General features: G+C 42.1%; 1 protein-coding gene across 1 annotated transcript in view; it reads right to left on the bottom strand.

The window, feature by feature from the left end:
• wdr7 (WD repeat domain 7) overlaps nt 1-17,169 on the bottom strand; it is a 366,561-nt gene that overhangs the window by 326,488 nt on the left and 22,904 nt on the right. Inside the window, exons 7-8 of the mRNA XM_083642120.1 lie at nt 15,700-15,819; nt 10,635-10,780 (exon numbers count right to left, since the gene is read on the bottom strand). Coding sequence (XP_083498246.1) covers nt 10,635-10,780; nt 15,700-15,819 — 266 coding nt within the window. The remainder of the gene's footprint in view (nt 1-10,634; nt 10,781-15,699; nt 15,820-17,169) is intronic.

Genomic DNA, 17,169 nt, shown 5'->3' with positions numbered 1-17,169 from the left:
CGTCTATTTATATACAGTCTGTGGTGTTTACCTAGCAGGCAGCTTATAGATGCAGCTGCTATGTCTATTTATATACAGTCTGTGGTGTTTACCTAGCAGGCAGCTTATAGATGCAGCTGCTATGTTTATTTATATACAGTCTGTTGTGTTTACCTAGCAGGCAGCTTATAGATGTAGCTGCTACGTCTATTTATATACAGTCTGTGGTGTTTACCTAGCAGGCAGCTTATAGATGCAGCTGCTATGTCTATTTATATACAGTCTGTTGTGTTTACCTAGCAGGCAGCTTATAGATGTAGCTGCTATGTCTATTTATATACAGTCTGTGGTGTTTACCTAGCAGGCAGCTTATAGATGCAGCTGCTATGTCTATTTATATACAGTCTGTTGTGTTTACCTAGCAGGCAGCTTATAGATGTAGCTGCTATGTCTATTTATATACAGTCTCTAGTGTTTACCTAGCAGGCAGCTTATAGATGCAGCTGCTATGTCTATTTATATACAGTCTGTGGTGTTTACCTAGCAGGCAGCTTACAGATGTAGCTGCTATGTCTATTTATATACAGTCTGTGGTGTTTACCTAGCAGGCAGCTTATAGATGCAGCTGCTATGTCTATTTATATACAGTCTGTTGTGTTTACCTAGCAGGCAGCTTATAGATGTAGGTGCTATGTCTATTTATATACAGTCTGTTGTGTTTACCTAGCAGGCAGCTTATAGATGCAGCTGCTATGTCTATTTATATACAGTCTGTGGTGTTTACCTAGCAGGCAGCTTATAGATGCAGCTGCTATGTCTATTTATATACAGTCTGTGGTGTTTACCTAGCAGGCAGCTTATAGATGCAGCTGCTATGTCTATTTATATACAGTATGTGGTGTTTACCTAGCAGGCAGCTTATAGATGCAGCTGCTATGTCTATTTATATACAGTATGTGGTGTTTACCTAGCAGGCAGCTTATAGATGCAGCTGCTATGTCTATTTATATACAGTATGTGGTGTTTACCTAGCAGGCAGCTTATAGATGTAGCTGCTATGTCTATTTATATACAGTCTGTGGTGTTTACCTAGCAGGCAGCTTATAGATGCAGCTGCTATGTCTATTTATATACAGTATGTGGTGTTTACCTAGCAGGCAGCTTATAGATGTAGCTGCTATGTCTATTTATATACAGTCTGTGGTGTTTACCTAGCAGGCAGCTTATAGATGTAGCTGATATGTCTATTTATATACAGTCTGTGGTGTTTACCTAGCAGGCAGCTTGTAGATGTAGCTGCTATGTCTATTTATATACAGTCTGTGGTGTTTACCTAGCAGGCAGCTTATAGATGTAGCTGCTACGTCTATTTATATACAGTCTGTGGTGTTTACCTAGCAGGCAGCTTATAGATGTAGCTGCTACGTCTATTTATATACAGTCTGTGGTGTTTACCTAGCAGGCAGCTTATAGATGTAGCTGCTACGTCTATTTATATACAGTCTGTTGTGTTTACCTAGAAGGCAGCTTATAGATGTAGCTGCTATGTCTATTTATATACAGTCTGTGGTGTTTACCTAGCAGGCAGCTTATAGATGTAGCTGCTATGTCTATTTATATACAGTCTGTGGTGTTTACCTAGAAGGCAGCTTATAGATGTAGGTGGCTACGTCTATTTATATAGTCTGTGGTGTTTACCTAGCAGGCAGCTTATAGATGTAGCTGCTATGTCTATTTATATAGAGTCTGTGGTGTTTACCTAGCAGGCAGCTTATAGATGTAGCTGCTATGTCTATTTATATACAGTCTCTGGTGTTTACCTAGCAGGCAGCTTAAAGATGTAGCTGCTATGTCTATGTATATACAGTCTGTGGTGTTTACCTAGCAGGCAGCTTATAGATGTAGCTGCTACGTCTATTTATATACAGTCTGTGGTGTTTACCTAGCAGGCAGCTTATAGATGTAGCTGCTATGTCTATTTATATACAGTCTGTGGTGTTTACCTAGCAGGCAGCTTATAGATGTAGCTGCTACGTCTATTTATATACAGTCTGTGGTGTTTACCTAGCAGGCAGCTTACAGATGTAGCTGCTATGTCTATTTATATACAGTCTGTGGTGTTTACCTAGCAGGCAGCTTACAGATGTAGCTGCTTTGTCTATTTATATACAGTCTGTTGTGTTTACCTAGCAGGCAGCTTATAGATGTAGGTGGCTACATGTATTTATATACAGTCTGTGGTGTTTACCTAGCAGGCAGCTTATAGATGTACGGTAGGTGGCTACATGTATTTATATACAGTCTGTGGTGTTTACCTAGCAGGCAGCTTATAGATGTAGGTGGCTACATGTATTTATATACAGTCTGTTGTGTTTACCTAGCAGGCAGCTTATAGATGTAGCTGCTACGTCTATTTATATACAGTCTGTGGTGTTTACCTAGCAGGCAGCTTATAGATGTAGGTGCTACGTCTATTTATATACAGTCTGTTGTGTTTACCTAGCAGGCAGCTTACAGATGTAGCTGCTATGTCTATTTATATACAGTCTGTGGTGTTTACCTAGCAGGCAGCTTATAGATGTAGCTGCTATGTCTATTTATATACAGTCTGTGGTGTTTACCTAGCAGGCAGCTTACAGATGTAGCTGCTATGTCTATTTATATACAGTCTGTTGTGTTTACCTAGCAGGCAGCGTATAGATGTAGGTGGCTACATGTATTTATATACAGTCTGTGGTGTTTACCTAGCAGTTAGCTTATATATGTAGGTGGCTACATGTATTTATATACAGTCTGTTGTGTTTACCTAGCAGGCAGCTTATAGATGTAGCTGCTACGTCTATTTATATACAGTCTGTGGTGTTTACCTAGCAGGCAGCTTACAGATGTAGCTGCTATGTTTATTTATATACAGTCTGTGGTGTTTACCTAGCAGGCAGCTTATAGATGTAGCTGCTATGTCTATTTATATACAGTCTGTTGTGTTTACCTAGCAGGCAGCTTACAGATGTAGCTGATATGTCTATTTATATACAGTCTGTGGTGTTTACCTAGCAGGCAGCTTATAGATGTAGCTGCTATGTCTATTTATATACAGTCTGTGGTGTTTACCTAGCAGGCAGCTTACAGATGTAGCTGCTATGTCTATTTATATACAGTCTGTTGTGTTTACCTAGCAGGCAGCTTATAGATGTAGGTGGCTACATGTATTTATATACAGTCTGTGGTGTTTACCTAGCAGGCAGCTTATAGATGTAGGTGGCTACATGTATTTATATACAGTCTGTTGTGTTTACCTAGCAGGCAGCTTATAGATGTAGCTGCTACGTCTATTTATATACAGTCTGTGGTGTTTACCTAGCAGGCAGCTTACAGATGTAGCTGCTATGTCTATTTATATACAGTCTGTGGTGTTTACCTAGCAGGCAGCTTATAGATGTAGCTGCTACGTCTATTTATATACAGTCTGTGGTGTTTACCTAGCAGGCAGCTTATAGATGTAGGTGGCTACATGTATTTATATACAGTCTGTTGTGTTTACCTAGCAGGCAGCTTATAGATGTAGCTGCTACGTCTATTTATATAGAGTCTGTGGTGTTTACCTAGCAGGCAGCTTATAGATGTAGGTGCTATGTCTATTTATATACAGTCCGTGGTGTTTACCTAGCAGGCAGCTTATAGATGTAGCTGCTATGTCTATTTATATACAGTCTGTTGTGTTTACCTAGCAGGCAGCTTATAGATGTAGCTGCTATGTTTATTTATATACAGTCTGTTGTGTTTACCTAGCAGGAAGCTTATAGATGTAGGTGCTACGTCTATTTATATACAGTCTGTGGTGTTTACCTAGCAGGCAGCTTATAGATGTAGCTGCTACGTCTATTTATATACAGTCTGTGGTGTTTACCTAGCAGGCAGCTTATAGATGTAGCTGCTACGTCTATTTATATACAGTCTGTGGTGTTTACCTAGCAGGCAGCTTATAGATGTAGCTGCTACGTCTATTTATATACAGTCTGGGGTGTTTACCTAGCAGGCAGCTTATAGATGTAGGTGGCTACATGTATTTATATACAGTCTGTGGTGTTTACCTAGCAGGCAGCTTATAGATGTAGCTGCTACGTCTATTTATATACAGTATGTTGTGTTTACCTAGCAGGCAGCTTATAGATGTAGCTGCTATGTCTATTTATATACAGTCTGTTGTGTTTACCTAGCAGGCAGCTTATAGATGTAGGTGCTACGTCTATTTATATACAGTCTGTTGTGTTTACCTAGCAGGCAGCTTATAGATGTAGCTGCTACGTCTATTTATATACAGTCTGTTGTGTTTACCTAGCATGCAGCTTATAGATGTAGCTGCTATGTCTATTTATATACAGTCTGTTGTGTTTACCTAGCAGGCAGCTTATAGATGTAGGTGCTATGTCTATTTATATACAGTCTGTTGTGTTTACCTAGCAGGCAGCTTATAGATGTAGCTGCTATGTCTATTTATATACAGTCTGTTGTGTTTACCTAGCAGGCAGCTTATAGATGTAGCTGCTATGTCTATTTATATACAGTCTGTTGTGTTTACCTAGCAGACAGCTTATAGATGTAGGTGCTATGTCTATTTATATACAGTCTGTGGTGTTTACCTAGCAGGCAGCTTATAGATGTAGCTGCTATGTCTATTTATATACAGTCTGTTGTGTTTACCTAGCAGGCAGCTTATAGATGTAGGTGGCTACATGTATTTATATACAGTCTGTTGTGTTTACCTAGCAGGCAGCTTATAGATGTAGCTGCAACGTCTATTTATATACAGTCTGTTGTGTTTACCTAGCAGGCAGCTTATATATGTAGCTGCTATGTCTATTTATATACAGTCTGTGGTGTTTACCTAGCAGGCAGCTTATAGATGTAGGTGGCTACATGTATTTATATACAGTCTGTTGTGTTTACCTAGCAGGCAGCTTATAGATGTAGCTGCTATGTCTATTTATATACAGTATGTGGTGTTTACCTAGCAGGCAGCTTATAGATGTAGCTGCTATGTCTATTTATATACAGTCTGTGGTGTTTACCTAGCAGGCAGCTTATAGATGTAGCTGCTATGTCTATTTATATACAGTCTGTTGTGTTTACCTAGCAGGCAGCTTATAGATGTAGCTGCTATGTCTATTTATATACAGTATGTGGTGTTTACCTAGCAGGCAGCTTATAGATGTAGCTGATATGTCTATTTATATACAGTCTGTGGTGTTTACCCAGCAGGCAGCTTATAGATGTAGGTGGCTACGTCTATTTATATACAGTCTGTGGTGTTTACCTAGCAGGCAGTTTATAGATGTAGCTGCTATGTCTATTTATATACAGTCTGTGGTGTTTACCTAGCAGGCAGCTTATAGATGTAGCTGCTATGTCTATTTATATACAGTCTGTGGTGTTTACCTAGCAGGCAGCTTATAGATGTAGGTGGCTACGTCTATTTATATACAGTCTGTGGTGTTTACCTAGCAGGCAGCTTATAGATGTAGCTGCTATGTCTATTTATATACAGTCTGTGGTGTTTACCTAGCAGGCAGCTTATAGATGTAGCTGCTATGTCTATTTATATACAGTCTGTTGTGTTTACCTAGCAGGCAGCTTATAGATGTAGGTGGCTACATGTATTTATATACAGTCTGTTGTGTTTACCTAGCAGGCAGCTTATAGATGTAGCTGCAACGTCTATTTATATACAGTCTGTTGTGTTTACCTAGCAGGCAGCTTATATATGTAGCTGCTATGTCTATTTATATACAGTCTGTGGTGTTTACCCAGCAGGCAGCTTATAGATGTAGGTGGCTACGTCTATTTATATACAGTCTGTGGTGTTTACCTAGCAGGCAGCTTATAGATGTAGCTGCTATGTCTATTTATATACAGTCTGTGGTGTTTACCTAGCAGGCAGCTTACAGATGTAGCTGCTATGTCTATTTATATACAGTCTGTGGTGTTTACCTAGCAGGCAGCTTATAGATGTAGGTGGCTACGTCTATTCATATACAGTCTGTGGTGTTTACCTAGCAGGCAGCTTATAGATGTAGCTGCTATGTCTATTTATATACAGTCTGTGGTGTTTACCTAGCAGGCAGCTTGTAGATGTAGCTGCTATGTCTATTTATATACAGTCTGTGGTGTTTACCTAGCAGGCAGCTTATAGATGTAGCTGCTACGTCTATTTATATACAGTCTGTGGTGTTTACCTAGCAGGCAGCTTATAGATGTAGGTGGCTACGTCTATTTATATACAGTCTGTGGTGTTTACCTAGCAGGCAGCTTATATATGTAGCTGCTATGTCTATTTATATACAGTCTGTGGTGTTTACCTAGCAGGCAGCTTATAGATGTAGGTGGCTACATGTATTTATATACAGTCTGTGGTGTTTACCTAGCAGGCAGCTTATAGATGTAGGTGGCTACGTCTACTTACAGTATATACAGTCTGTGGTGTTTACCTAGCAGGCAGCTTGTAGATGTAGCTGCTATGTCTATTTATATACAGTCTGTGGTGTTTACCTAGCAGGCAGCTTATAGATGTAGGTGGCTACGTCTATTTATATACAGTCTGTGGTGTTTACCTAGCAGGCAGCTTGTAGATGTAGCTGCTACATCTATTTATATACAGTCTGTGGTGTTTACCTAGCAGGCAGCTTATAGATGTAGGTGCTATGTCTATTTATATACAGTCTGTGGTGTTTACCTAGCAGGCAGCTTATAGATGTAGCTGCTACGTCTATTTATATACAGTCTGTTGTGTTTACCTAGCAGGCAGCTTATAGATGTAGCTGCAACGTCTATTTATATACAGTCTGTTGTGTTTACCTAGCAGGCAGCTTATAGATGTAGGTGGCTACATGTATTTATATACAGTCTGTTGTGTTTACCTAGCAGGCAGCTTATATATGTAGCTGCTATGTCTATTTATATACAGTCTGTGGTGTTTACCCAGCAGGCAGCTTATAGATGTAGGTGGCTACGTCTATTTATATACAGTCTGTGGTGTTTACCTAGCAGGCAGCTTATAGATGTAGCTGCTATGTCTATTTATATACAGTCTGTGGTGTTTACCTAGCAGGCAGCTTATAGATGTAGCTGCTACGTCTATTTACATACAGTCTGTGGTGTTTACCTAGCAGGCAGCTTGTAGATGTAGCTGCTTTGTCTATTTATATACAGTCTGTTGTGTTTACCTAGCAGGCAGCTTATAGATGTAGCTGCTATGTCTATTTATATACAGTCTGTGGTGTTTACCTAGCAGGCAGCTTATAGATGTAGCTGCAACGTCTATTTATATACAGTCTGTTGTGTTTACCTAGCAGGCAGCTTATAGATGTAGCTGCAACGTCTATTTATATACAGTCTGTTGTGTTTACCTAGCAGGCAGCTTATATATGTAGCTGCTATGTCTATTTATATACAGTCTGTGGTGTTTACCCAGCAGGCAGCTTATAGATGTAGGTGGCTACGTCTATTTATATACAGTCTGTGGTGTTTACCTAGCAGGCAGCTTATAGATGTAGCTGCTATGTCTATTTATATACAGTCTGTGGTGTTTACCTAGCAGGCAGCTTACAGATGTAGCTGCTATGTCTATTTATATACAGTCTGTGGTGTTTACCTAGCAGGCAGCTTATAGATGTAGGTGGCTACGTCTATTCATATACAGTCTGTGGTGTTTACCTAGCAGGCAGCTTATAGATGTAGCTGCTATGTCTATTTATATACAGTCTGTGGTGTTTACCTAGCAGGCAGCTTGTAGATGTAGCTGCTATGTCTATTTATATACAGTCTGTGGTGTTTACCTAGCAGGCAGCTTATAGATGTAGCTGCTACGTCTATTTATATACAGTCTGTGGTGTTTACCTAGCAGGCAGCTTATAGATGTAGGTGGCTACGTCTATTTATATACAGTCGGTGGTGTTTACCTAGCAGGCAGCTTATATATGTAGCTGCTATGTCTATTTATATACAGTCTGTGGTGTTTACCTAGCAGGCAGCTTATAGATGTAGGTGGCTACATGTATTTATATACAGTCTGTGGTGTTTACCTAGCAGGCAGCTTATAGATGTAGGTGGCTACGTCTACTTACAGTATATACAGTCTGTGGTGTTTACCTAGCAGGCAGCTTGTAGATGTAGCTGCTATGTCTATTTATATACAGTCTGTGGTGTTTACCTAGCAGGCAGCTTATAGATGTAGGTGGCTACGTCTATTTATATACAGTCTGTGGTGTTTACCTAGCAGGCAGCTTGTAGATGTAGCTGCTACATCTATTTATATACAGTCTGTGGTGTTTACCTAGCAGGCAGCTTATAGATGTAGGTGCTATGTCTATTTATATACAGTCTGTGGTGTTTACCTAGCAGGCAGCTTATAGATGTAGCTGCTACGTCTATTTATATACAGTCTGTGGTGTTTACCTAGCAGGCAGCTTACAGATGTAGCTGCTACGTCTATTTATATACAGTCTGTGGTGTTTACCTAGCAGGCAGCTTGTAGATGTAGCTGCTACATCTATTTATATACAGTCTGTGGTGTTTACCTAGCAGGCAGCTTATAGATGTAGTTGCTACGTCTATTTATATACAGTCTGTGGTGTTTACATAGCAGGCAGCTTATAGATGTAGCTGCTATGTCTATTTATATACAGTCTGTGGTGTTTACCTAGCAGGCAGCTTATAGATGTAGGTGCTATGTCTATTTATATACAGTCTGTGGTGTTTACCTAGCAGGCAGCTTATAGATGTAGCTGCTACGTCTATTTATATACAGTCTGTGGTGTTTACCTAGCAGGCAGCTTATAGATGTAGGTAGCTACGTCTATTTATATACAGTCTGTGGTGTTTACCAAGCAGGCAGCTTATAGATGTAGCTGCTACGTCTATTTATATACAGTCTGTGGTGTTTACCTAGCAGGCAGCTTGTAGATGTAGCTGCTTTGTCTATTTATATACAGTCTGTTGTGTTTACCAAGCAGGCAGCTTATAGATGTAGCTGCTTTGTCTATTTATATACAGTCTGTTGTGTTTACCAAGCAGGCAGCTTATAGATGTAGCTGCTACGTCTATTTATATACAGTCTGTGGTGTTTACCTAGCAGGCAGCTTGTAGATGTAGCTGCTTTGTCTATTTATATACAGTCTGTTGTGTTTACCTAGCAGGCAGCTTGTAGATGTAGCTGCTACGTCTATTTATATACAGTCTGTGGTGTTTACCTAGCAGGCAGCTTATAGATGTAGTTGCTATGTCTATTTATATACAGTCTGTGGTGTTTACCTAGCAGGCAGCTTGTAGATGTAGCTGCTACGTCTATTTATATACAGTCTGTGGTGTTTACCTAGCAGGCAGCTTATAGATGTAGCTGCTATGTCTATTTATATACAGTCTGTGGTGTTTACCTAGCAGGCAGCTTGTAGATGTAGCTGCTACGTCTATTTATATACAGTCTGTGGTGTTTACCTAGCAGGCAGCTTATAGATATAGCTGCTATGTCTATTTATATACAGTCTGTTGTGTTTACCTAGCAGGCAGCTTGTAGATGTAGCTGCTACGTCTATTTATATACAGTCTGTGGTGTTTACCTAGCAGGCAGCTTGTAGATGTAGCTGCTATGTCTATTTATATACACTCTGTGGTGTTTACCTAGCAGGCAGCTTGTAGATGTAGCTGCTACGTCTATTTATATACAGTCTGTGGTGTTTACCTAGCAGGCAGCTTGTAGATGTAGCTGCTACGTCTATTTATATACAGTCTGTGGTGTTTACCTAGCAGGCAGCTTATAGATGTAGCTGCTATGTCTATTTATATACAGTCTGTGGTGTTTACCTAGCAGGCAGCTTGTAGATGTAGCTGCTACGTCTATTTATATACAGTCTGTGGTGTTTACCTAGCAGGCAGCTTATAGATGTAGCTGCTATGTCTATTTATATACAGTCTGTTGTGTTTACCTAGCAGGCAGCTTGTAGATGTAGCTGCTACGTCTATTTATATACAGTCTGTGGTGTTTACCTAGCAGGCAGCTTGTAGATGTAGCTGCTACGTCTATTTATATACAGTCTGTGGTGTTTACCTAGCAGCCAGGCAGCTTATAGATGTAGCTGCTACGTCTATTTACATACAGTCTGTGGTGTTTACCTAGCAGGCAGCTAGGTAAAGCTGTAGCTGCTACGTCTATTTATATACAGTCTGTTGTGTTTACCTAGCAGGCAGCTTGTAGATGTAGCTGCTATCTCTATTTATATACAGTCTCTAGTGTTTACCTAGCAGGCAGCTTGTAGATGTAGCTGCTACGTCTATTTATATACAGTCTGTTGTGTTTACCTAGCAGGCAGCTTGTAGATGTAGCTGCTACGTCTATTTATATACAGTCTGTTGTGTTTACCTAGCAGGCAGCTTGTAGATGTAGCTGCTATGTCTATTTATATACAGTCTCTAGTGTTTACCTAGCAGGCAGCTTGTAGATGTAGCTGCTACGTCTATTTATATACAGTCTGTGGTGTTTACCTAGCAGGCAGCTTGTAGATGTAGCTGCTACGTCTATTTATATACAGTCTGTTGTGTTTACCTAGCAGGCAGCTTATAGATGTAGCTGCTACGTCTATTTATATACAGTCTGTTGTGTTTACCTAGCAGGCAGCTTGTAGATGTAGCTACAACCGTCTTCAGTCCAGATGATGACTTTGTCAGCAGCGATGAACTCTCCTCCGGTCCACGCCTGGTCGCTCTCACTGGGCACTGAGCACAGCAGAGAGTAGTCGCCTGCATCAAACACCTGCCACACACACACACACACACACACACACACACACACACACACACACAAAACAAGGATACATATTTATACATGTTCATCATCATAAGCATGTTAGCCGTTTTGTCTACAAGCAGGGTTGTTGGTGGGTCACTTTCTTTCAGCTACTACAGCCTTAGGGCCTGTGTCCACCTGGCGTCTTTTCCTCAGGTCCAGCGTCTATTTTCAATTGTTTCCAATGGGAGGAGAGCGTATGCGAGCGCACACGGACGTGTAGAGAAAGTGCAGAGCGCCCAGCGTCTTTTTTCGGCGTTTTTGTGCGCCGACTCCCAGCGCTTCCAGCTGAAAATATTTTAACTTTTCAGAAAGACGCTGGTGTCGGCTGCTCCTTTTCTGGTAACTAATCATATGGAAAAACTATCGCAACAGAGACAGAACGGCTCAATTGTGGGAGCAGATCGGCTAGACACTTAATATTTCTGGTGAGTGTTGTGCTTACTGCTTTTAATAGCGTAGCCTACCTGTGTTGTTAGCTTGTTAGCTGTCAGCTATCAAGCTGAACTAACGTTACTTGCAGACTGCTTCCTTGTATATTGTGCGCTGGGATCAGCATTCCCCAGCGCATTCCCAGCGTTTAACGTCGGAAAAAGACGCTAGGTGGACACAGGCCCTTAGCCTGATATCAGACTGAACTGTCAACTCATTCCCCTTATTTCCACCTTCTAGTCTCAGGTTGCCCTCTGTTGAAGTTATTTCTAGGAGGGGATTTCCCCGGGAGAATTCCATTTCCAACCAATCGCTAAAGACCAATGTATCCGCCTGAATCTGACATTAGTTACTCCAGTTGGGAGAACACAAAAAAACATCTCCCCTTTGAATGTCTGCCTTCCTGACAGCAGGCAGGCAGACATTTATTATAATGATTATTTATTGTATTTGTTTAATGAAGAGGTAAGTAGTGTAAAGGCTAGTAAATGTATTAGATCATATTGAAGAGGTAAGTAGCGTAAAGGCTAGTAAATGTATTAGATCATAGTGCACGCATACAGAGTTCAAATATTGTTTGTGGGTAATTAATACCAACAAAACTGATTAATAAAGCAAAATAGTATTTATCAAGTACTGAACAATAGTTTTGTAAATGATAACTGTTACTGCACAATTCAACAAACCATATTTGGATCACGGTAGTGTACTTTTGTCTGTAACAAAATGCAACAAACACACACACACACACACACAATCGTGCACGGGGGCACCCCCCACTCGCCAGACGCCTCTTGACATCAGCGGTCTTTAATGTGTGTTTACTGAAACATTACAGCTATAATACGCTACTCTTCTTGAACAAACATACAGGCAGACATATATACAGACAGAGAGACAGACAGACAGACAGAGAGACAGACAGAGAGAGACAGACAGGCAGACAGAGAGACAGACAGAGAGAGAGACAGACAGAGAGACAGACAGACAGAGAGACAGACAGAGAGAGACAGGCAGACAGAGAGACAGACAGAGAGAGAGACAGGCAGACAGAGAGACAGACAGACAGACAGACAGAGAGACAGACAGACAGAGAGACAGACAGACAGACAGAGAGAGAGAGAGATAGACAGACAGAGAGACAGACAGACAGACAGACAGACAGATAGACAGACAGACAGACAGACAGACAGACAGACAGACAGAGAAAGAGACAGACAGGCAGAGAGACAGACAGACAGGCAGACAGACAGACAGAGATAGACAGACAGGCAGAGAGACAGAGACAGGCAGGCAGGCAGACAGAGAGGCAGAGAGACAGACAGACAGACAGACAGACAGACATAGAGATAGACAGAGAGACAGACAGGCAGGCAGACAGACAGGCAGAGAGACAGGCAGGCAGAGAGACAGGCAGGCAGAGAGACAGGCAGGCAGAGAGACAGACAGAGAGATAGACAGACAGGCAGATAGAGAGACAGACAGACAGAGAGACAGACAGACAGGCAGAGAGACAGACAGACAGACAGACAGACAGACAGGCAGACAGACAGACAGGCAGACAGACAGACATGCAGACAGACAGAGAGATAGACAGACAGGCAGATAGAGAGACAGACAGAGATAGACAGACAGACAGAGAGACAGACAGACAGGCAGGGACACAGACAGGCAGACAGACAGACAGACAGACAGACAGAGAGACAGAGAGACAGGCAGACAGACAGACAGACAGGCAGGAAGACAGGCAGAGAGAGAGACAGACAGGCAGAGAGACAGACAGACAGGCAGGGAGACAGACAGGCAGACAGAGAGACAGGCAGACAGACAGACAGACAGGCAGACAGACAGAGAGACAGACAGATATAGACAGACAGGCAGATAGAGAGACAGACAGAGATAGACAGACAGGCAGATAGAGAGACAGACAGAGATAGACAGACAGGCAGATAGAGAGACAGACAGAGAGACAGACAGACAGGCAGAGAGGCAGGGAGACAGACAGGCAGACAGACAGAGAGACAGGCAGACAGACAGACAGGCAGACAGAGAGACAGACAGAGAGACAGACAGGCAGAGAGACAGACAGACAGAGAGACAGACAGACAGACATACAGAGAGACAGGAAGACAGACAGACAGAGAGACAGACAGACAGAGAGACAGGCGGGCCACATTAAATTGACTGTGTTATGTAAAGTAGGCACATGCCACATTAAATTGACTGTGTTATGTAAAGTAGGCACGGGCCACATTCAATTGACTGTGTGACGTAAAGTAGGCACGGGCCACATTAAATTGACTGTGTGATGTAAAGTAGGCACAGGCCACATTCAATTTACCTTATTGACTCTGTGATGTAAAGTAGGCACGGGCCACATTCAATTGACTGTGATGTAAAGTAGGCACAGGCCACATTAAATTGACTGTGATGTAAAGTAGGCACGGGCCACATTAAATTGACTGTGTGATGTAAAGTAGGCACGGGCCACATTCAATTGACTGTGATGTAAAGTAGGGACGGGCCACATTAAATTGACTCTGTGACGTAAAGTAGGCACAGGCCACATTAAATTGACTCTGTGACGTAAAGTAGGCATGGGCCACATTAAATTGACTCTGTGACGTAAAGTAGGCACGGGCCACATTAAATTGACTCTGTGACGTAAAGTAGGCACAGGCCACATTAAATTGACTCTGTGACGTAAAGTAGGCATGGGCCACATTAAATTGACTCTGTGACGTAAAGTAGGCACGGGCCACATTAAATTGACTCTGTGACGTAAAGTAGGCACGGGCCACATTTAATTGACTCTGTGACGTAAAGTAGGCACGGGCCACATTTAATTGACTCTGTGACGTAAAGTAGGCACGGGCCACATTCAATTGACTCTGTGACGTAAAGTAGGCACGGGCCACATTCAATTGACTCTGTAATGTAAAGTAGGCACGGGCCACATTAAATTGACTCTGTGACGTAAAGTAGGCACGGGCCACATTTAATTGACTCTGTGACGTAAAGTAGGCACGGGCCACATTCAATTGACTCTGTGACGTAAAGTAGGCACGGGCCACATTCAATTGACTCTGTAATGTAAAGTAGGGACGGGCCACATTAAATTGACTCTGTGACGTAAAGTAGGCACAGGCCACATTAAATTGACTCTGTGACGTAAAGTAGGATGGGCCACATTAAATTGACTCTGTGACGTAAAGTAGGCACGGGCCACATTAAATTGACTCTGTGACGTAAAGTAGGCACAGGCCACATTAAATTGACTCTGTGACGTAAAGTAGGCATGGGCCACATTAAATTGACTCTGTGACGTAAAGTAGGCACGGGCCACATTAAATTGACTCTGTGACGTAAAGTAGGCACGGGCCACATTTAATTGACTCTGTGACGTAAAGTAGGCACGGGCCACATTAAATTGACTCTGTGACGTAAAGTAGGCACGGGCCACATTCAATTGACTCTGTGACGTAAAGTAGGCACGGGCCACATTCAATTGACTCTGTAATGTAAAGTAGGCACGGGCCACATTAAATTGACTGTGACGTAAATCAGAATTTATCCACCTTATTTTTGAATGCCCCACTGTAAAAAATAATTGTGTGTACAAGGTCCGGTTTAACGTGACTTATTGTTGCAGCTTGCCATTTCCTAAATGGTATTCTACTTGATTTGAAAAGATGGCCACCTACACTCAGTCTCTTGTACCCTGGCTGAATTGAACATAACATGGTCAATAAGTATGTAACATACAAAATAAAACAACCCGTAATATCTTAATTTTATGTAGAATGCAGAGGACATGTAACTGTTTAGTTAAACTTGCATTCTAGGAATATTGTGCTCTTACGATGACGTTAGTGGCTCGAGTCTGTCTAAAACCCACATATGTGTGATTCGAAATAACGCATCCGAGATATAAAACGTTATGAATATAGCCACGTTATAAACAACAAACTAACGCTGGTGATCCGTATGGAAACAGTGTTACTCGAAATGGTTAAAAGTTATATCAATTTGGTCATTCAGTGGTGTTTTACTGCCATGTAACATTTATCGACGAGATTTTTGCCAAGCTGGACCTGATTAGTGATTTGCTCCGTTCGCCCAGACGGGTGTCAAGCTGTCAGCAACAAGGTTGGGAGGATCACACTGGAAGAAGCACCCATCAGCAGATCAGGCAAAAATGGCCGCCAAAAATAAGGTGGATTGTCAGGCCTGATGAAAAGACGCGGGCCTTGTTATTGACACACGTTTGTGGTATGGTATGTTATTATGGTGTTATCTGTCCCTATTTGTATTTTTACACGAAACATTGTTTTATTTTGCTGCCCATCTTGACCAGGACTTCATGGCAGAAGATATATTACATCTCAATTGAACCTTCTTGGTTAAATAAAGGACAAATAAAAACAAAGGAAATAAAGAATAGTAAGTCTCACCCTCCAGTACTTGGAGCAGACGACCAGCAGGCTGCTCTGAGTGAAGGTGCAGAAGGAGATGCTCTGGCAGCCCTGACAGTAGATGGGTTTGGACTCTTCCTCAAACACCGGGTCCAAGTCCTGAGGAAAGACACACACACACACATACACACACACCCACACACACACACACACACACACACACACACACATTACTGTACAGATGTTTAACTAATCATTCTCACTCTTGTAACACAGATTAAGCATGCGTACTACCCAGAGGGCAAGCTCTGACGGCCGGGACACACATCTTGCATGTGCGTGGCGTGTGCGTGGCGTGCTTGCTGCGGCTGGCACGCCCGCGGCATCCACACAGGCAGCGTGGCTGGTGCGTGGCAACTGCTGTGCTGCTGTCTGTCTGCCAACTGTCTATAGAGTTTACCTTTTATTAAATTTGCTATAAACAATACAATGATGATTTTAACTGAAGATCGCTTGGGCTCACTTCAGAATCGAGGCAGTATGATTTGTGTGTGTGTGTGTGTCTGTGTGTGTGGTGGGGAGGGCAGGAACGAAGCCACGTTGTAGCCTGGTTTTCAGAGGGCAGGAGAACTGCAGCTGTGAGCTCAGCTCATCCTCTCGTCTCAAATCAAAACGAGCCTTAATTGGCTGTGGCTGCCCCTGTAAAATATCATTGTAATGTATTTTTGTGTCTATTTGTGTAGAGACGCTAGAGACACGCGCGCGGAAAGCTGAAAAAATAGGCTTCGCTTCTATTCTCTAGATGACGCGCGTCTCACGCTCGCAAGACACGCGCCTGAGACGCGCGTCTGATGCCGGTGGTGTGGCTGCTGTAACCTGTTAACATGGGAACCGAAATGAAAACGCCACGCAGACGCCACGCAGATGCACAGCACACGCAAGATGTGTGTTCCGGCCGTGAGTCTGCCCCTTTTCCCAGGAAGATGCGGAAGTCTTTTTTTGAGCTGTAATTCCTCGAATGGCCACTTGAGGCAGGGCTCAGAAGTCCCGTCGTTCCTAAAATGCGCCACTTTGTAACAGTAATTAAGCATCTTTACAGACTGACACGATTTTGGTCTATATAGCTAATTTCACCTTTTAATAACCAACACTCGTAACACAACATAACAATATTTTTCATGAAAAAAAATGTGTACAGCGTTACAGACAGTAACGTCAGCCACGAAAGTAGGCATCCGTTTACATGTACCCCCGGGAAAGTCGTATTGATATTTACATACTGCCCTTGAGAATATCCCTAATAGACGCTGGATACAGCACTTGGATACAGCCGGCGGACCCCACTTTGGTAAAAAACCATTTGAAACCTCAATCCAGATCTGACTAAATGTTAATTTAAGAGTGAGAAATAAGTTTTTTAGTAACATTCAAAAAGCCATCACAACTCAGAATATGTTCTGTGTTCACTTCGCTTTGTGTTTACAAACTTTTCCAGCATGAATTAACTTT

Source organism: Poromitra crassiceps (assembly GCF_964638095.1).
Source record: "Poromitra crassiceps genome assembly, chromosome: 8".
NCBI lineage: Eukaryota > Metazoa > Chordata > Actinopteri > Beryciformes > Melamphaidae > Poromitra > Poromitra crassiceps.
This window is presented reverse-complemented; position numbering and strand designations above follow the sequence as displayed.